This window comes from Ranitomeya imitator, chromosome 8, assembly GCF_032444005.1.
Source record: "Ranitomeya imitator isolate aRanImi1 chromosome 8, aRanImi1.pri, whole genome shotgun sequence".
Taxonomy (NCBI): Eukaryota; Metazoa; Chordata; class Amphibia; order Anura; family Dendrobatidae; genus Ranitomeya; species Ranitomeya imitator.
In genome coordinates, this window is record NC_091289.1 from 99,737,838 (window position 1) to 99,755,771 (window position 17,934).

The 17,934-nt window shown below is 46.5% G+C and overlaps 1 protein-coding gene across 5 annotated transcripts in view; it reads right to left on the bottom strand.

The window, feature by feature from the left end:
- Nucleotides 1-17,934, bottom strand: part of LOC138647878 (E-selectin-like) — a 472,485-nt gene that overhangs the window by 303,656 nt on the left and 150,895 nt on the right. For all 5 annotated transcript variants that reach the window (XM_069737213.1, XM_069737210.1, XM_069737211.1 and 2 more), the window contains exon 2: nt 335-422. In XM_069737213.1, coding sequence (XP_069593314.1) covers nt 335-422 — 88 coding nt within the window. The remainder of the gene's footprint in view (nt 1-334; nt 423-17,934) is intronic.

Below are 17,934 nucleotides of genomic sequence, written 5' to 3' on the forward strand. Positions count from 1 at the left end.
GTTCATCGAACGTTTGACGAATATTCGTCGAACACGTCCCTGTTCGACGAACCGAACCGAACACTAGGGAGGTGGCTTAACACTACTTGTTACATTGGCAATCCTATTCTGGCAATCTGAACCCTCTTCTAATAGCATAATGATGCAAGTGGGCTGGAATTCTTTACCTGGGAATAACAATATAGACTGCAGTAAAGACTAGCACTTTTTCATGCTCTTTTGTGACCCTCAGGACGCCATTCAGTATATTACTATGGTATTCTTTGAGGATAAAATAATTTTATCAGTATTTTTCCATTTGTAAATATTATAGTAAGACATAAAAGCACCTTACCAAAACTTACTGTAGCCAAACAAAGCAGCTGAAAGTATGTCCATTTTCCTGCAATGCTACCTCCAACATCTTGAAAAGGGATAGGATCCTGTGTTAGATAAAAACAAACCATATTCCTAATAATTACAGTGGTGTATAAATGAACATTAGTGCAACTTTAAATTCAGTGTCAGAGGAAAACAAATGGAGGTGTGATGTGTTGAGTTACTGGGATACCACATTTTGTACATCTAGAATATCAATCATAGTCTGCTACAAACAAAGGTGTCAGGCAGTTGGGAAGGGGTGAGGTGTCACCTTCAGGGAGCTTGGGCCAGTGCAGGCCCTGCCTTGCCCGTGTACTCCGTTCCAGGGGATTTGCCTCACGTCATGGTGTGGTTGGGAGGCAGGTGTTGTGAATTCTGTTGTCAATCTCCCTCCTGTGGTCATGAATGGTACTTCGGCTGGTTCTGTCCATGGGCTTCCTCTGGTGGTTGTGAGTGGGGCTGCGGCTTCTGAGTTTCCTTCCACAGGTGACGAGGTTAATTCGTTAGCTGGCTGCTCTATTTAACTCCACTTAGATCATTGCTCCATGCCACCTGTCAATGATCCAGTATTGGTCTAGTTCACTTCTGGATCGTTTTGGTGACCTGTCTGCTCCAGCAGAAGCTAAGTTCCTGCTTGTTTTTCTCTTGTTTGCTAATTTTCTGTCCAGCTTGCTATTTTGATTTTTGTCTTGCTTGCTGGAAGCTCTGGGATGCAGAGGGGCGCCTCCGCACCGTGAGTCGGTGCGGAGGGTCTTTTTGCGCCCTCTGTGTGGTTTTTGTAGTATTTGTGCTGACCGCAAAGTTACCTTTCCTATCCTCTGTCTGTTCAGTAAGTCGGGCCTCTCTTTGCTAAATCTATTTCATCTCTGTGTTTGTGATTTTCATCTTACTCACAGTCATTATATGTGGGGGGCTGCCTTTTCCTTTGGGGAATTTCTCTGAGGCAAGGTAGGCTTTATTTTTCTATCTTTAGGGCTAGCTAGTTCCTTAGGCTGTGACGAGTTGCATAGGTAGCGTCAGGAGCAATCCACGGCTATTTCTAGTGTGTGTGATAGGATTAGGGATTGCGGTCAGCAGAGTTCCCACGTCCCAGAGCTTGTCCTGTATTATTATTAACTATCAGGTCTTTCCGTGTGCTCTTTACCACCAGGTCCATTATTGTCCTAACCACCAGGTCATAACAGTACAGGTGGCCCAAAGTATTAATGCATCTCAATAGAGGGATAAGAGAAGTTCTGAGACCATTTTTTTTTCTTTGCACTGTGTTTTGCCTTTCTTTTCCCCTAGACCTCTGGGTGGTTCAGGATACAGGTGTAGATACGGACATTCAAGGTCTGTCCTCTTGGATGGATAATCTCACTGCAAGGGTACAAAACATTCAAGATTTTGTGGTTCAGAATCCGATGTCAGAGCCTAGGATTCCAATTCCTGATTTGTTTTTTGGGGATAGATCTAAGTTTCTGAATTTCAAAAATAATTGTAAATTGTTTCTTGCTTTGAAACCTCGCTCCTCAGGTGACCCTGTTCAACAAGTGAAAATCATTATTTCTTTGTTACGTGGTGACCCTCAAGACTGGGCATTTTCCCTTGCGCCAGGAGATCTGGCATTGCGTGATGTTGATGCGGTTTTTCTGGCGCTTGGATTGCTTTATGATGAACCAAATTCAGTGGATCAGGAAGAGAAAATCTTGCTGGCTCTGTGTCAGGGTCAGGATGAGGTAGAGATATATTGTCAAAAGTTTAGGAAGTGGTCTGTACTCACTCAGTGGAATGAATGTGCCCTGGCAGCAATTTTCAGAAAGGGTCTCTCTGAAGCCCTTAAGGATGTCATGGTGGGATTTCCCATGCCTGCTGGTCTGAATGAGTCTATGTCTTTGGCCATTCAGATCGATCGACGCTTGCGTGAGCGTAAAGCTGTGCACCATTTGGCGGTATTATCTGAGCATAGACCTGAGCCTATGCAATGTGATAGGACTTTGACCAGAGCTGAACGGCAAGAACACAGACGTCGGAATGGGTTGTGCTTTTACTGTGGTGATTCCACTCATGCTATCTCCGATTGTCCTAAGCGCACTAAGCGGTTCGCTAGGTCTGCCACCATTGGTACGGTACAGTCGAAATTTCTTTTATCCGTTACTCTGATTTGCTCTTTGTCATCCTATTCTGTTATGGCATTTGTGGATTCAGGCGCTGCCCTGAATTTGATGGACTTGGAGTTTGCTAGGCGCTGTGGTTTTTTCTTGGAGCCCTTGCAGTATCCTATTCCATTGAGAGGAATTGATGCTACACCTTTGGCCAAGAATAAGCCTCAGTACTGGACCCAATTGACCATGTGCATGGCTCCTGCACATCAGGAGGATATTCGCTTTTTGGTGTTGCATAATCTGCATGATGTGGTCGTTTTGGGGTTGCCATAGCTACAAGTCCATAATCCAGTATTGGATTGGAAATCTATGTCTGTGTCCAGCTGGGGTTGTCAGGGGGTACATGGTGATGTTCCATGTGTGTCTATTTCGTCATCCACCCCTTCTGAAGTCCCAGAGTTTTTGTCGGATTACCGGGATGTATTTGATGAGCCCAAATCCAGTGCCCTACCTCCTCATAGGGATTGTGATTGTGCTATTAATTTAATTCCTGGTAGTAAGTTTCCTAAGGGCCGACTGTTCAATTTATCTGTGCCAGAACACGCCGCTATGCGGAGTTATATAAAGGAATCCTTGGAGAAAGGTCATATTCGCCCGTCGTCATCACCGTTAGGAGCAGGGTTCTTTTTTGTGGCCAAGAAGGATGGTTCTTTGAGACCTTGTATTGATTACCGTCTTGTTAATAAAATTACAGTCAGGTTTCAGTATCCTTTGCCGCTGCTGTCTGATTTGTTTGCTCGTATTAAAGGGCCTAGTTGGTTCACCAAGATAGATCTTCGAGGGGCGTATAATCTTGTGCGTATTAAACAGGGCGATGAATGGAAAACAGCATTTAATACGCCCGAGGGCCATTTTGAGTACCTGGTCATACCATTCGGGCTTTCCAATGCTCCATCAGTATTTCAGTCCTTTATGCATGACATCTTCCGAGAGTACCTGGATAAATTCCTGATTGTATATTTGGATGATATTTTGGTCTTCTCGGATGATTGGGAGTCTCACGTGAAGCAGGTCAGAATGGTGTTCCAGGTCCTTCGTGCGAATTCTTTGTTTGTGAAGGGGTCAAAGTGTCTCTTTGGAGTTCAGAAGGTTTCATTTTTGGGTTTCATTTTTTCCCCTTCTACTATCGAGATGGACCCTGTTAAGGTCCAGGCCTGTTGTGAATTCTGTGGCAGAGCTCCCTCCTGTGGTCACGAGTGGTACTTCGGCTGGTTCTCTCTGTGAGCTTCCGTTGGTGGAGGAAAGTGGTACTGCGGCTTCTGAGTTTCCTTCCTCAGGTGATGTGGTGAAGTCGTTGGGTGCTGCTCTATTTAACTCCACCTAGTGCTTTGATCCTGGCCTCCAGTCAATGTTCTAGTATTGGACCTGTTTCCTCCTGGATCGTTCCTGTGGCCTGCTGCACTGCATAGCTAAGTTCCTCTTTGCTATTTGTTTGCTGTTTTTTCTGTCCAGCTTGTCAATTTGTTTTTTACTGCTTGCTGGAAGCTCTGGGACGCAGAGGGTGTACCTCCGTGCCGTTAGTTCGGTACGGAGGGTCTTTTTGCCCCCTTTGCGTGGTGTTTGTAGGGTTTTGTGTTGATCGCAAAGTTACCTTTCCTATCCTCGCTCTGTTCAGAAAGTTGGGCCTCACTTTGCTAAATCTATTTCATCTCTACGTTTGTCTTTTCATCTTAACTCACAGTCATTATATGTGGGGGCTGCCTTTTCCTTTGGGGTATTTCTCTGAGGCAAGGTAGGCTTATTTTTTATCTTCAGGCTAGCTAGTTTCTCAGGCCGTGCCGAGTTGCATAGGGAGCGTTAGGCGCAATCCACGGCTGCCTTTAGTGTGGTTTGAGAGGATTAGGGATTGCGGTCAACAGAGTTCCCACGTCTCAGAGCTCGTTCTTGTTTTTTGGGTTATCGCCAGGTCACTGTATGTGCGCTGACCTCTATGTCCATTGTGGTACTGAATTACCTTTCACAACAGTACTGGAGGCCTAAAGTACTAATGATTCCCAATAGAGGGAAAAAAGAAGTTCTGAGACCATTTTTTTTTCTTTGCACTGTGTTTTGCCTTTTTTCCCCCCTAGACATTTGGGTGGTTCAGGACACAGGTGTAGCAATGGACATTAAAGGTCTGTCTTCATGTGTGGATCAGCTCACGGCAAGAGTACAAGGTATTCAAGACTTTGTGGTTCAGAATTCTATGTTAGAACCGAGAATTCCTATTCCTGATTTGTTTTTTGGAGATAGAACTAAATTTCTGAGTTTCAAAAATAATTGTAAACTATTTCTGGCTTTGAAACCTCGCTCCTCTGGTGACCCAGTTCAACAAGTTAGGATCGTTATTTCTTTTTTGCGTGGCGACCCTCAGGACTGGGCATTTTCTCTTGCGTCAGGAGATCCTGCATTAAGTAATATCGATGCATTTTTCCTGGCGCTCGGATTGCTGTACGATGAGCCTAATTCTGTGGATCAGGCAGAGAAGAATTTGCTGGCTCTGTGTCAGGGTCAGGATGAAATAGAGGTATATTGTCAGAAATTTAGAAAGTGGTCCGTACTCACTCAGTGGAGTGAAGGTGCGCTCGCAGCTATTTTCAGAAAAGGTCTCTCTGAAGCCCTTAAGGATGTCATGGTGGGATTTCCTATGCCTGCTGGTCTGAATGAGTCTATGTCTTTGGCCATTCAGATCGGTCGACGCTTGCGCGAGCGTAAATCTGTGCACCATTTGGCGGTATTACCTGAGCTTAAACCTGAGCCTATGCAGTGCGATAGGACTTTGACCAGAGTTGAACGGCAAGAACACAGACGTCTCAATGGGCTGTGTTTCTACTGTGGTGATTCCACTCATGCTATCTCTGATTGTCCTAAGCGCACTAAGCGGTTCGCTAGGTCTGCCACCATTGGTACGGTACAGTCAAAATTTCTTTTGTCTGTTACCTTGATCTGCTCTTTGTCATCGTATTCTGTCATGGCATTTGTGGACTCAGGCGCTGCTCTGAATTTGATGGACTTGGAGTATGCTAGGCGTTGTGGGTTTTTCTTGGAGCCCTTGCAGTGTCCTATTCCATTGAGAGGAATTGATGCTACGCCTTTGGCCAAGAATAAGCCTCAGTACTGGACCCAGCTGACCATGTGCATGGCTCCTGCACATCAGGAGGTTATTCGCTTTCTGGTGTTGCATAATCTGCATGATGTGGTCGCGTTGGGGTTGCCATGGCTACAAGTCCATAATCCAGTATTAGATTGGAAATCCATGTCTGTGTCCAGCTGGGGTTGTCAGGGGGTACATGGTGATGTCCCATTTCAGACTATTTCGTCATCCACCCCTTCTGAGGTTCCTGAGTTCTTGTCTGATTACCGGGATTTATTTGATGAGCCCAAGTCCGATACCCTACCTCCGCATAGGGATTGTGATTGTGCTATCGATTTGATTCCTGGTAGTAAATTCCCAAAAGGTCAACTGTTTAATTTATCTGTGCCTGAGCACGCCGCTATGCGGAGTTATGTGAAGGAGTCTTTGGAGAAGGGGCATATTCGCCCGTCATCGTCGCCATTAGGAGCAGGGTTCTTTTTTGTAGCCAAGAAGGATGGTTCACTGAGACCTTGTATAGATTACCGCCTTCTAAATAAGATCACGGTTAAATTTCAGTACCCCTTGCCATTGTTATCTGATTTGTTTGCTCGGATTAAGGGGGCTAGTTGGTTCACCAAGATAGATCTTCGTGGTGCGTATAATCTTGTGCGTATTAAGCGAGGCGATGAGTGGAAAACTGCATTTAATACGCCCGAGGGCCATTTTGAGTATCTAGTAATGCCATTCGGACTTGCCAATGCTCCATCAGTGTTTCAGTCCTTTATGCATGACATCTTCCGAGAGTACCTGGATAAATTCCTGATTGTGTACTTAGATGACATTTTGATCTTCTCGGATGATTGGGAGTCTCATATGAAGCAGGTCAGAACGGTGTTTCAGGTCCTGCGTGCTAATTCTTTGTTTGTGAAGGGATCAAAGTGTCTCTTTGGTGTTCAGAAGGTTTCATTTTTGGGGTTCATCTTTTCCCCTTCTACTATCGAGATGGACCCTGTTAAGGTCCAAGCCATCCATAATTGGACTCAGCCGACATCTCTGAAAAGTCTGCAAAAGTTCCTGGGCTTTGCTAATTTTTATCGTCGCTTCATCTGCAATTTTTCTAGTATTGCTAAACCATTGACCGATTTGACCAAGAAAGGTGGTGATTTGGTCAATTGGTCTTCTGCTGCGGTGGAAGCTTTTCAAGAGTTGAAGCATCGTTTTTCTTCTGCCCCTGTGTTGTGTCAACCAGATGTTTCGCTTCCGTTCCAGGTCGAGGTTGATGCTTCTGAGATTGGAGCAGGGGCTGTTTTGTCGCAGAGAAGTTTTGATTGCTCGGTGATGAAACCATGCGCCTTCTTTTCCAGGAAGTTTTCGCCTGCTGAGCGAAATTATGATGTGGGCAATCGAGAGTTGCTGGCCATGAAGTGGGCATTCGAGGAGTGGCGTCATTGGCTTGAAGGAGCTAAGCATCGCGTGGTGGTCTTGACTGATCATAAGAACTTGACTTATCTCGAGTCCGCCAAGCGGTTAAATCCTAGACAAGCTCGTTGGTCGTTGTTTTTTGCCCGTTTTGACTTTGTGATTTCATACCTTCCGGGCTCTAAAAATGTGAAGGCGGATGCTCTGTCTAGGAGTTTTGTGCCCGACTCTCCGGGTGTATCTGAGCCGGCGGGTATCCTCAAAGAGGCAGTAATTGTGTCTGCCATCACCCCTGATTTGCGGCGGGTGCTGCAAAAATTTCAGGCTAATAAACCTGATCGTTGCCCAGCGGAGAAACTGTTTGTCCCTGATAGGTGGACGAATAAAGTTATCTCTGAGGGTCATTGTTCGGTGTTGGCTGGTCATCCTGGAATCTTTGGTACCAGAGAGTTGGTGGTTAGATCCTTTTGATGGCCATCTCTGTCGCGGGATGTGCGTACTTTTGTGCAGTCCTGTGGGATTTGTGCTCGGGCTAAGCCCTGCTGTTCTCGTGCCAGTGGGTTGCTTTTGCCCTTGCCGGTCCCGAAGAGGCCTTGGACACATATCTCTATGGATTTTATTTCAGATCTTCCCGTCTCTCAAAAGATGTCAGTCATTTGGGTGGTCTGTGATCGCTTCTCTAAGATGGTCCATTTGGTACCCTTGTCTAAATTGCCTTCCTCCTCTGATTTGGTGCCATTGTTTTTCCAGCATGTGGTTCGTTTACATGGCATTCCAGAGAACATCGTTTCTGACAGAGGTTCCCAGTTTGTTTCGAGGTTTTGGTGAGCCTTTTGTGGTAGGATGGGCATTGACTTGTCTTTTTCCTCGGCTTTCCATCCTCAGACTAATGGCCAGACCGAACGAACCAATCAGACCTTGGAAACATATCTGAGATGCTTTGTTTCTGCTGATCAGGATGACTGGGTGTCCTTTTTGCCTTTGGCTGAGTTCGCCCTTAATAATCGGGCCAGCTCGGCTACCTTGGTTTCACCGTTTTTCTGCAACTCTGGGTTCCATCCTCGTTTCTCTTCAGGGCAGGTTGAGTCTTCGGACTGTCCTGGTGTGGATACTGTGGTGGACAGGTTGCAGCAGATTTGGACTCATGTAGTGGACAATTTGACTTTGTCCCAGGAGAAGGCTCAACGTTTCGCTAATCGCAGGCGCTGTGTGGGTCCCCGACTTCGGGTTGGGGACTTGGTTTGGTTATCTTCTCATCATATTCCTATGAAGGTTTCCTCTCCTAAGTTTAAACCTCGTTTTATTGGTCCGTATAGGATTTCTGAGGTTCTTAATCCTGTGTCTTTTCGTCTGACCCTTCCAGATTCTTTTTCCATACATAACGTATTCCATAGGTCATTGTTGCGGAGATACGTGACACCTATGGTTCCATCTGTTGATCCTCCTGCCCCGGTTTTGGTGGAGGGGGAGTTGGAGTATATTGTGGAGAAGATTTTGGATTCTCGTGTTTCAAGGCGGAAACTCCAGTATCTGGTTAAGTGGAAGGGTTATGCTCAGGAAGATAATTCCTGGGTCTTTGCCTCTGATGTCCATGCTCCCGATCTTGTTCGTGCCTTTCATATGGCTCATCCTGGTCGTCCTGGGAGCTCTGGTGAGGGTTCGGTGACCCCACCTCAAGGGGGGGGTACTGTTGTGAATTCTGTGGCAGAGCTCCCTCCTGTGGTCACGAGTGGTACTTCGGCTGGTTCTCTCTGTGAGCTTCCGTTGGTGGAGGAAAGTGGTACTGCGGCTTCTGAGTTTCCTTCCTCAGGTTATGTGGTGAAGTCGTTGGGTGCTGCTCTATTTAACTCCACCTAGTGCTTTGATCCTGGCCTCCAGTCAATGTTCTAGTATTGGACCTGTTTCCTCCTGGATCGTTCCTGTGGCCTGCTGCTCTGCATAGCTAAGTTCCTCTTTGCTATTTGTTTGCTGTTTTTTCTGTCCAGCTTGTCAATTTGTTTTTTACTGCTTGCTGGAAGCTCTGGGACGCAGAGGGTGTACCTCCGTGCCGTTAGTTCGGTACGGAGGGTCTTTTTGCCCCCTTTGTGTGGTGTTTGTAGGGTTTTGTGTTGATCGCAAAGTTACCTTTCCTATCCTCGCTCTGTTCAGAAAGTTGGGCCTCACTTTGCTAAATCTATTTCATCTCTACGTTTGTCTTTTCATCTTAACTCACAGTCATTATATGTGGGGGCTGCCTTTTCCTTTGGGGTATTTCTCTGAGGCAAGGTAGGCGTATTTTCTATCTTCAGGCTAGCTAGTTTCTCAGGCCGTGCCGAGTTGCATAGGGAGCGTTAGGCGCAATCCACGGCTGCCTTTAGTGTGGTTTGAGAGGATTAGGGATTGCGGTCAACAGAGTTCCCACGTCTCAGAGCTCGATCTTGTTTTTTGGGTTATTGCCAGGTCACTGTATGTGCGCTGACCTCTATGTCCATTGTGGTACTGAATTACCTTTCACAACACAGGCCATTTATGATTGGACTCAGCCGACATCTGTGAAGAGTATGCAAAAGTTCCTGGGCTTTGCTAATTTTTATCGTCGCTTCATCAGTAATTTTTCTAGTGTTGCTAAACCGTTGACTGATTTGACCAAGAAGGGTGCTGATGTGGTCAATTGGTCTTCTGCGGCTGTGGAAGCTTTTCAGGAGTTGAAGTGTCGTTTTTCTTCTGCCCCTGTGTTGTGCCAGCCAGATGTTTTGCTCCCGTTTCAGGTCGAGGTTGATGCTTCTGAGATTGGAGCAGGGGCTGTTTTGTCGCAAAGAAGTTCTGATGGCTCGGTGATGAAACCATGTGCCTTCTTTTCTGGAAAGTTTTCTCCTGCTGAGCGCAATTATGATGTTGGCAATCGAGAGTTGTTGGCCATGAAGTGGGCATTCGAGGAGTGGCGTCATTGGCTTGAAGGAGCCAAGCATCGCGTGGTGGTCTTGACGGATCACAAGAATTTGACTTATCTCGAGTCTGCCAAACGGTTGAATCCTAGACAGGCTCGTTGGTCGCTATTTTTCTCCTGTATTGATTTTGTGGTTTCGTACCTTCCGGGCTCTAAGAATGTGAAGGCTGATGCCCTGTCAAGGAGTTTTGTGCCCGACTCTCCGGGTGTTCCTGAGCCGGCGGGTATTCTCAGAGAGGGGGTAATTTTGTCTGTCATCTCCTCTGATTTGCGGCGGGTGCTGCAAAAATTTCAGGCTGATAGACCTGACCGTTGCCCAGCGGAGAAACTGTTTGTCCCTGATAAATGGACTAGTAGAGTTATCTCTGAGGTTCATAGTTCGGTGTTGGCTGGTCATCCTGGAATCTTTGGTACCAGAGATTTGGTGGCTAGATCCTTTTGGTGGCCATCTTTGTCACGGGATGTGCGTTCTTTTGTGCAGTCCTGTGGGACTTGTGCTCGGGCTAAGCCCTGCTGTTCTCGTGCCAGTGGGTTGCTTTTGCCCTTGCCGGTCCCGAAGAGGCCCTGGACGCATATTTCTATGGATTTTATTTCGGATCTCTCAAAGGATGTCGGTCATTTGGGTGGTTTGTGATCGCTTCTCTAAGATGGTCCATTTGGTACCCTTGTCTAAATTGCCTTCCTCCTCTGATTTGGTGCCATTGTTTTTCCAGCATGTGGTTCGTTTACATGGCATTCCGGAGAACATCGTTTCGGACAGAGGTTCCCAGTTTGTTTCGAGGTTTTGGCGATCCTTTTGTGCTAGGATGGGCATTGATTTGTCTTTTTCCTCGGCTTTCCATCCTCAGACTAATGGCCAAACCGAACGAACTAATCAGACTTTGGAAACATATCTGAGATGCTTTGTTTCTGCTGATCAGGATGATTGGGTGTCCTTTTTGCCTTTGGCTGAGTTCGCCCTTAATAATCGGGCCAGCTCGGCTACTTTGGTTTTGCCGTTTTTCTGCAATTCTGGTTTCCATCCTCAGGGCAGGTTAAGTCTTCGGACTGTCCTGGTGTAGATACTGTGGTGGACAGGTTGCAGCAGATTTGGACTCATGTGGTGGACAATTTGACATTGTCCCAGGAGAAGGCTCAACGTTTCGCTAACCGCCGGCGTTGTGTTGGTCCCCGACTTCGTGTTGGGGATTTGGTTTGGTTGTCATCTCGTCACGTTCCAATGAAGGTTTCCTCTCCTAAGTTTAAGCCTCGTTTCATTGGTCCGTATAAGATATCTGAGGTTCTCAATCCTGTGTCATTTCGTTTGACCCTTCCAGCTTCTTTTGCCATCCATGATGTGTTCCATAGGTCGTTGTTGCGGAGATACGTGGTGCCTATGGTTCCCTTCATTGATCCTCCTGCCCCGGTGTTGGTCAAGGGGGAGTTGGAGTATGTGGTAGAGAAGATTTTGGATTCTCGTGTTTCGAGACGGAAACTTCAGTACCTGGTCAAGTGGAAGGGTTATGGTCAGGAAGATAATTCCTGGGTTTTTGCCTCTGATGTTCATGCTGCCGATCTTGTTTGTGCCTTTCATTTGGCTCATCCTGATCGGCCTGGGGGCTCTGGTGAGGGTTCGGTGACTGTTGTGAATTCTGTGGCTGAATTCACTCCTGTGGTCACAAGTGGTACTGCAGCTTCTGAGCTTCCTCCCTCAGGTGTTCTGGTGAGCTCGTTGGCTGCTTTGTTATTTAACTCCACCTGATTCTGTCTTCCTTGCTCATTGTCAATGTTCCAGTGTTGGATCTGAGCTTCTGGATCTTTCCTGTGGCCTGCTGCTCTGCTTAGATAAGTGCTTCTTTGCATTTGTTGCTACTTTTTCTGTCCAGCTTGTTAATTCGTTTTGCTGGAAGCTCTGAGACGCAAAGGGTGTACCGCCGTGCCGTTAGTTCGGCACGGTGGGTCTTTTTGCCCCCTTTGCGTGGTTTTTTGCTTTAGGGTTTTTTGTAGACTGCAAAGTTCTCTTTGCTATCCTCGCTCTATCTAGAATATCGGGCCTCACTTTGCTGAATCTATTTCATCCCTACGTTTGTCTTTTCATCTTGCTAACAGTCATTATATGTGGGGGGCTGCCTTTTCCTTTGGGGTATTTCTCTGAGGCAAGTCAGGCTTGTTTTTCTATCTTCAGGCTAGTCAGCTCCTCAGGCTGTGCCGAGTTGCATAGGTAGTGTCAGGCGCAATCCACAGCTGCCTTTAGTTGTGTTTAGGATAGGTTCAGGTATTGCGGTCTACAGAGATTCCACGTCTCAGAGCTCGTTCTATTGTTTTTTGGGTTATTGTCAGATCACTGTATGTGCTCTGATTGCTGGCACACTGTGTCACTGGATTGCCTACATAACAGTACAAGGAGCCCACCTAATGATTCTCAATAGAGGGAAAAAAGAAGTTCTGACATCATTTTTTTTTCTCAGCTCTGTGTTCAGTCTTTTTTTTCCCCTAGACATTTGGGTGTTTCAGGACACAGGTGTGGACATGGATATTCAGGGTCTGTGCTCTTCAATGGATGATCTCAAATGTACAAAGGATTCAAGATACTATTGATCAGAAATCTATGTTAGAACCAAGAATTCCTATTCCTGATTTGTTTTTTGGTGATAGAACTAAGTTTCTTAATTTCAAAAATAATTGTAAGCTATTTCTGGCCTTGAAACCTCATTCTTCTGGTAATCCTATTCAACAGGTTTTGATTATTATTTCTTTTTTGCGCGGCGACCCTCAGGACTGGGCATTTTCTCTTGCGCCAGGAGACCCTGCATTGAGTAATGTCAATGCGTTTTTCCTGGCGCTCGGATTACTTTACGATGAGCCTAATTCAGTGGATCAGGCTGAGAAAAATTTGCTGGCTTTGTGCCAGGGCCAGGATGATATAGAATTATATTGTCAGAAATTTAGGAAGTGGTCAGTACTCACTCTGTGGAATGAATCTGCGCTGGCAGCTTTGTTCAGAAAGGGTCTCTCTGAGGCTCTTAAGGATGTCATGGTGGGTTTTCCTATGCCTACTGGTTTGAATGAGTCTATGTCTTTGGCCATTCAGATCGGTCGACGCTTGCGCGAGCGTAAATCTGTGCACCATTTGACGGTATTGTCTAAGATTAAACCTGAGCCTATGCAGTGCGATAGGACTATGACCAGAGTTGAACGGCAAGAACACAGACGTCTCAATGGTCTGTGTTTCTACTGTGGTGATTCCACTCATGCTATTTCTGATTGTCCTAAGCGCACTAAGCGGTTCGATAGGTCTGCCGTCATTGGTACTGTACAATCCAAATTCCTTCTGTCCATTACCTTGATATGCTCTTTGTCATCGTATTCTGTCATGGCGTTTGTGGATTCAGGCGCTGCACTGAATCTGATGGATTTGGATTATGCTAAACATTGTGGGTTTTTCTTGGAGCCTTTGCGGTGTCCTATTCCGTTGAGAGGAATTGATGCTACACCTTTGGCCAAGAATAAACCTCAGTACTGGACCCAGCTGACCATGTGCATGGCTCCTGCACATCAGGAAGTTATTCGCTTTCTGGTGCTACATAATCTGCATGATGTGGTCGTGTTGGGGTTGCCATGGCTGCAAACCCATAATCCAGTATTGGATTGGAACTCTATGTCGGTATCCAGCTGGGGTTGTCAGGGGGTACATGGTGATGTTCCATTTTTGTCTATTTCGTCATCCACTCCTTCTGAGGTCCCAGAGTTCTTGTCTGATTATCAGGATGTATTTGAAGAGCCCAAGTCCGATGCCCTACCTCCGCATAGGGATTGTGATTGTGCTATCAATTTGATTCCTGGTAGTAAAATCCCAAAAGGTCGATTATTTAATTTATCCGTGCCTGAACACGCCGCTATGCGCAGTTATGTGAAGGAATCCCTGGAGAAGGGACATATTCGCCCATCGTCATCACCACTGGGAGCAGGGTTCTTTTTTGTAGCCAAGAAGGATGGTTCGCTGAGACCGTGTATTGATCACCGCCTTCTTAATAAAATCACTGTTAAATTTCAGTATCCCTTGCCATTGTTATCTGACTTGTTTGCTCGGATTAAGGGGGCTAGTTGGTTCACTAAGATAGATCTTCGTGGTGCGTATAATCTGGTGAGAATCAGGCAAGGAGATGAATGGAAAACTGCATTTAATACGCCCGAGGGTCATTTTGAGTATCTAGTGATGCCGTTCGGACTTGCCAATGCTCCATCTGTGTTTCAGTCTTTTATGCATGACATCTTCCGTGAGTATCTGGATAAATTCCTGATTGTTTACTTGGATGACATTTTGATCTTCTCAGATGATTGGGACTCTCATGTGAAGCAGGTCAGAATGGTTTTCCAGGTCCTGCGTGCTAATTCTTTGTTTGTGAAGGGATCAAAGTGTCTCTTTGGTGTGCAGAAAGTTTCATTTTTGGGGTTCATCTTTTCCCCTTCTACTATCGAGATGGATCCGGTTAAGGTCCAAGCCATCCAGGATTGGACTCAGCCGACATCTCTGAAAAGTCTGCAAAAGTTCCTGGGCTTTGCTAATTTTTATCGTCGCTTCATCTGTAATTTTTCTAGCATTGCCAAACCATTGACCGATTTGACCAAGAAGGGTGCTGATTTGGTTAATTGGTCTTCTGCTGCTGTGGAAGCTTTTCAGGAGTTGAAGCGTCGTTTTTGTTCTGCCCCTGTGTTGTGTCAACCAGATGTTTCTCTTCCGTTCCAGGTCGAGGTTGATGCTTCTGAGATTGGAGCAGGGGCGGTTTTGTCACAGAGAGGTTCTGGTGGCTCAGTGTTGAAACCATGTGCTTTCTTTTCCAGGAAGTTTTCGGCTGCTGAGCGTAATTATGATGTGGGCAACCGAGAGTTGCTGGCCATGAAGTGGGCATTCGAGGAATGGCGTCATTGGCTTGAAGGAGCTAAGCATCGCGTGGTGGTATTGACTGATCATAAGAACCTTACTTATCTCGAGTCTGCCAAGCGCTTGAATCCTAGACAGGCCCGTTGGTCGTTATTTTTTGCCCGCTTCGATTTTGTGATTTCGTACCTTCCGGGCTCTAAAAATGTGAAGGCGGATGCTCTGTCTAGGAGTTTTGTGCCCGACTCTCCGGGTTCATCTGAGCCGGCGAGTATCCTCAAGGAAGGAGTCATTGTGTCTGCCATCTCCCCTGATTTGCGGCGAGTGTTGCAAAAATTTCAGGCGAATAAACCTGATCGTTGTCTGGCGGAGAAACTGTTCGTCCCTGATAGGTGGACTAGTAAAGTTATCTCTGAACTTCATTGTTCGGTGTTGGCTGGTCATCCTGGAATCTTTGGTACCAGAGAGTTAGTGGCTAGATCCTTCTGGTGGCCATCTCTGTCACGGGATGTACGTACTTTTGTGCAGTCCTGTGGGATTTGTGCTAGGGCTAAGCCCTGCTGTTCACGTGCCAGTGGGTTGCTTTTGCCCTTGCCGGTCCCAAAGAGGCCTTGGACACATATTTCGATGGATTTCATTTCTGACCTTCCCGTTTCTCAAAAGATGTCAGTCATTTGGGTGGTCTGTGATCGCTTTTCTAAAATGGTCCATCTGGTGCCCTTGGTTAAATTGCCTTCCTCCTCTGATTTGGTGCCTTTGTTCTTCCAGCATGTGGTTCGTTTGCATGGCATTCCTGAGAATATTGTTTCTGACAGAGGTTCCCAGTTTGTTTCAAGGTTTTGGCGAGCCTTTTGTGGTAGGATGGGCATTGACCTATCTTTTTCCTCGGCTTTCCATCCTCAGACTAATGGCCAGACCGAACGAACCAATCAGACCTTGGAAACATATCTGAGATGTTTTGTTTCTGCAGACCAGGATGATTGGGTGTCCTTTTTGCCGTTGGCTGAGTTCACCCTTAATAATCGGGCCAACTCGGCTACCTTGGTCTCTCCATTTTTCTGCAATTCTGGGTTCCATCCTCGTTTCTCTTCAGGACAGGTTGAGTCTTCGGACTGTCCTGGTGTGGATTCTGTGGTGGACAGGTTGCAGCAGATCTGGACTCAGGTAGTGCACAATTTGACCTTGTCCCAGGAGAAGGCTCAACTTTTCGCTAATCGCAGACGCCGTGTGGGTCCCCGACTTCGTGTTGGGGATCTGGTTTGGTTATCTTCTCGTCATATTCCTATGAAGGTTTCCTCTCCTAAATTTAAACCTCGTTTTATTGGTCCGTATAGGATTTCTGAGATTCTCAATCCTGTGTCTTTTCGTCTGACCCTCCCAGACTCCTTTTCCATACATAATGTATTCCATAGGTCGTTGTTGCGGAGATACGTGGCACCTATGGTTCCATCTGTTGAGCCTCCTGCCCCGGTTTTGGTGGAGGGGGAATTGGAGTATATTGTGGAGAAAATTTTGGATTCTCGTGTTTCTAGACGGAAACTCCAGTATCTGTTTAAATGGAAGGGTTATGCTCAGGAAGATAATTCCTGGGTTTTTGCCTCTGATGTCCATGCTCCAGATCTTGTTCGTGCCTTTCATGTGGCTCATCCTGGTCGGCCTGGGGGCTCTGGTGAGGGTTCGGTGACCCCTCCTCAAGGGGGGGGTACTGTTGTGAATTCTGTGGCTGAATTCACTCCTGTGGTCACAAGTGGTACTGCAGCTTCTGAGCTTCCTCCCTCAGGTGTTCTGGTGAGCTCGTTGGCTGCTTTGTTATTTAACTCCACCTGATTCTGTCTTCCTTGCTCCTTGTCAATGTTCCAGTGTTGGATCTGAGCTTCTGGATCTTTCCTGTGGCCTGCTGCTCTGCTTAGATAAGTGCTTCTTTGCTTTTGTTGCTACTTTTTCTGTCCAGCTTGTTAATTCGTTTTGCTGGAAGCTCTGAGACGCAAAGGGTGTACCGCCGTGCCGTTAGTTCGGCACGGTGGGTCTTTTTGCCCCCTTTGCGTGGTTTTTTGCTTTAGGGTTTTTTGTAGACTGCAAAGTTCTCTTTGCTATTCTCGCTCTATCTAGAATATCGGGCCTCACTTTGCTGAATCTATTTCATCCCTACGTTTGTCTTTTCATCTTGCTAACAGTCATTATATGTGGGGGGCTGCCTTTTCCTTTGGGGTATTTCTCTGAGGCAAGTCAGGCTTGTTTTTCTATCTTCAGGCTAGTCAGCTCCTCAGGCTGTGCCGAGTTGCATAGGTAGTGTCAGGTGCAATCCACAGCTGCCTTTAGTTGTGTTTAGGATAGGTTCAGGTATTGCGGTCTACAGAGATTCCACGTCTCAGAGCTCGTTCTATTGTTTTTTGGGTTATTGTCAGATCACTGTATGTGCTCTGATTGCTGGCACACTGTGTCACTGGATTGCCTACATAACAGGTGACCCCTCCTCAAGGGGGGGGGTACTGTTGTGAATTCTGTTGTCAAGCTCCCTCCTGTGGTCATGAATGGTACTTCGGCTGGTTCTGTCCATGGGCTTCCTCTGGTGGTTGTGAGTGGGGCTGCGGCTTCTGAGTTTCCTTCCATAGGTGACGAGGTTAATTCGTTAGCTGGCTGCTCTATTTAACTCCACTTAGATCATTGCTCCATGCCACCTGTCAATGTTCCAGTATTGGTCTAGTTCACTCCTGGATCGTTTTGGTGACCTGTCTGCTCCAGCAGAAGCTAAGTTCCTGCTTGTTTTTTCTCTTGTTTGCTATTTTTCTGTCCAGCTTGCTATTTTGATTTTTGTCTTGCTTGCTGGAAGCTCTGGGATGCAGAGGGGCGCCTCCGCACCGTGAGTCGGTGCGGAGGGTCATTTTGCGCCCTCTGCGTGGTTTTTGTAGTTTTTGTGCTGACCGCAAATTTACCTTTCCTATCCTCTGTCTGTTCAGTAAGTCGGGCCTCTCTTTGCTAAATCTATTTCATCTCTGTGTTTGTGATTTTCATCTTACTCACAGTCATTATATGTGGGGGGCTGCCTTTTCCTTTGGGGAATTTCTCTGAGGCAAGGTAGGCTTTATTTTTCTATCTTTAGGGCTAGCTAGTTCCTTAGGCTGTGACGAGTTGCATAGGTAGCGTCAGGAGCAATCCACGGCTATTTCTAGTG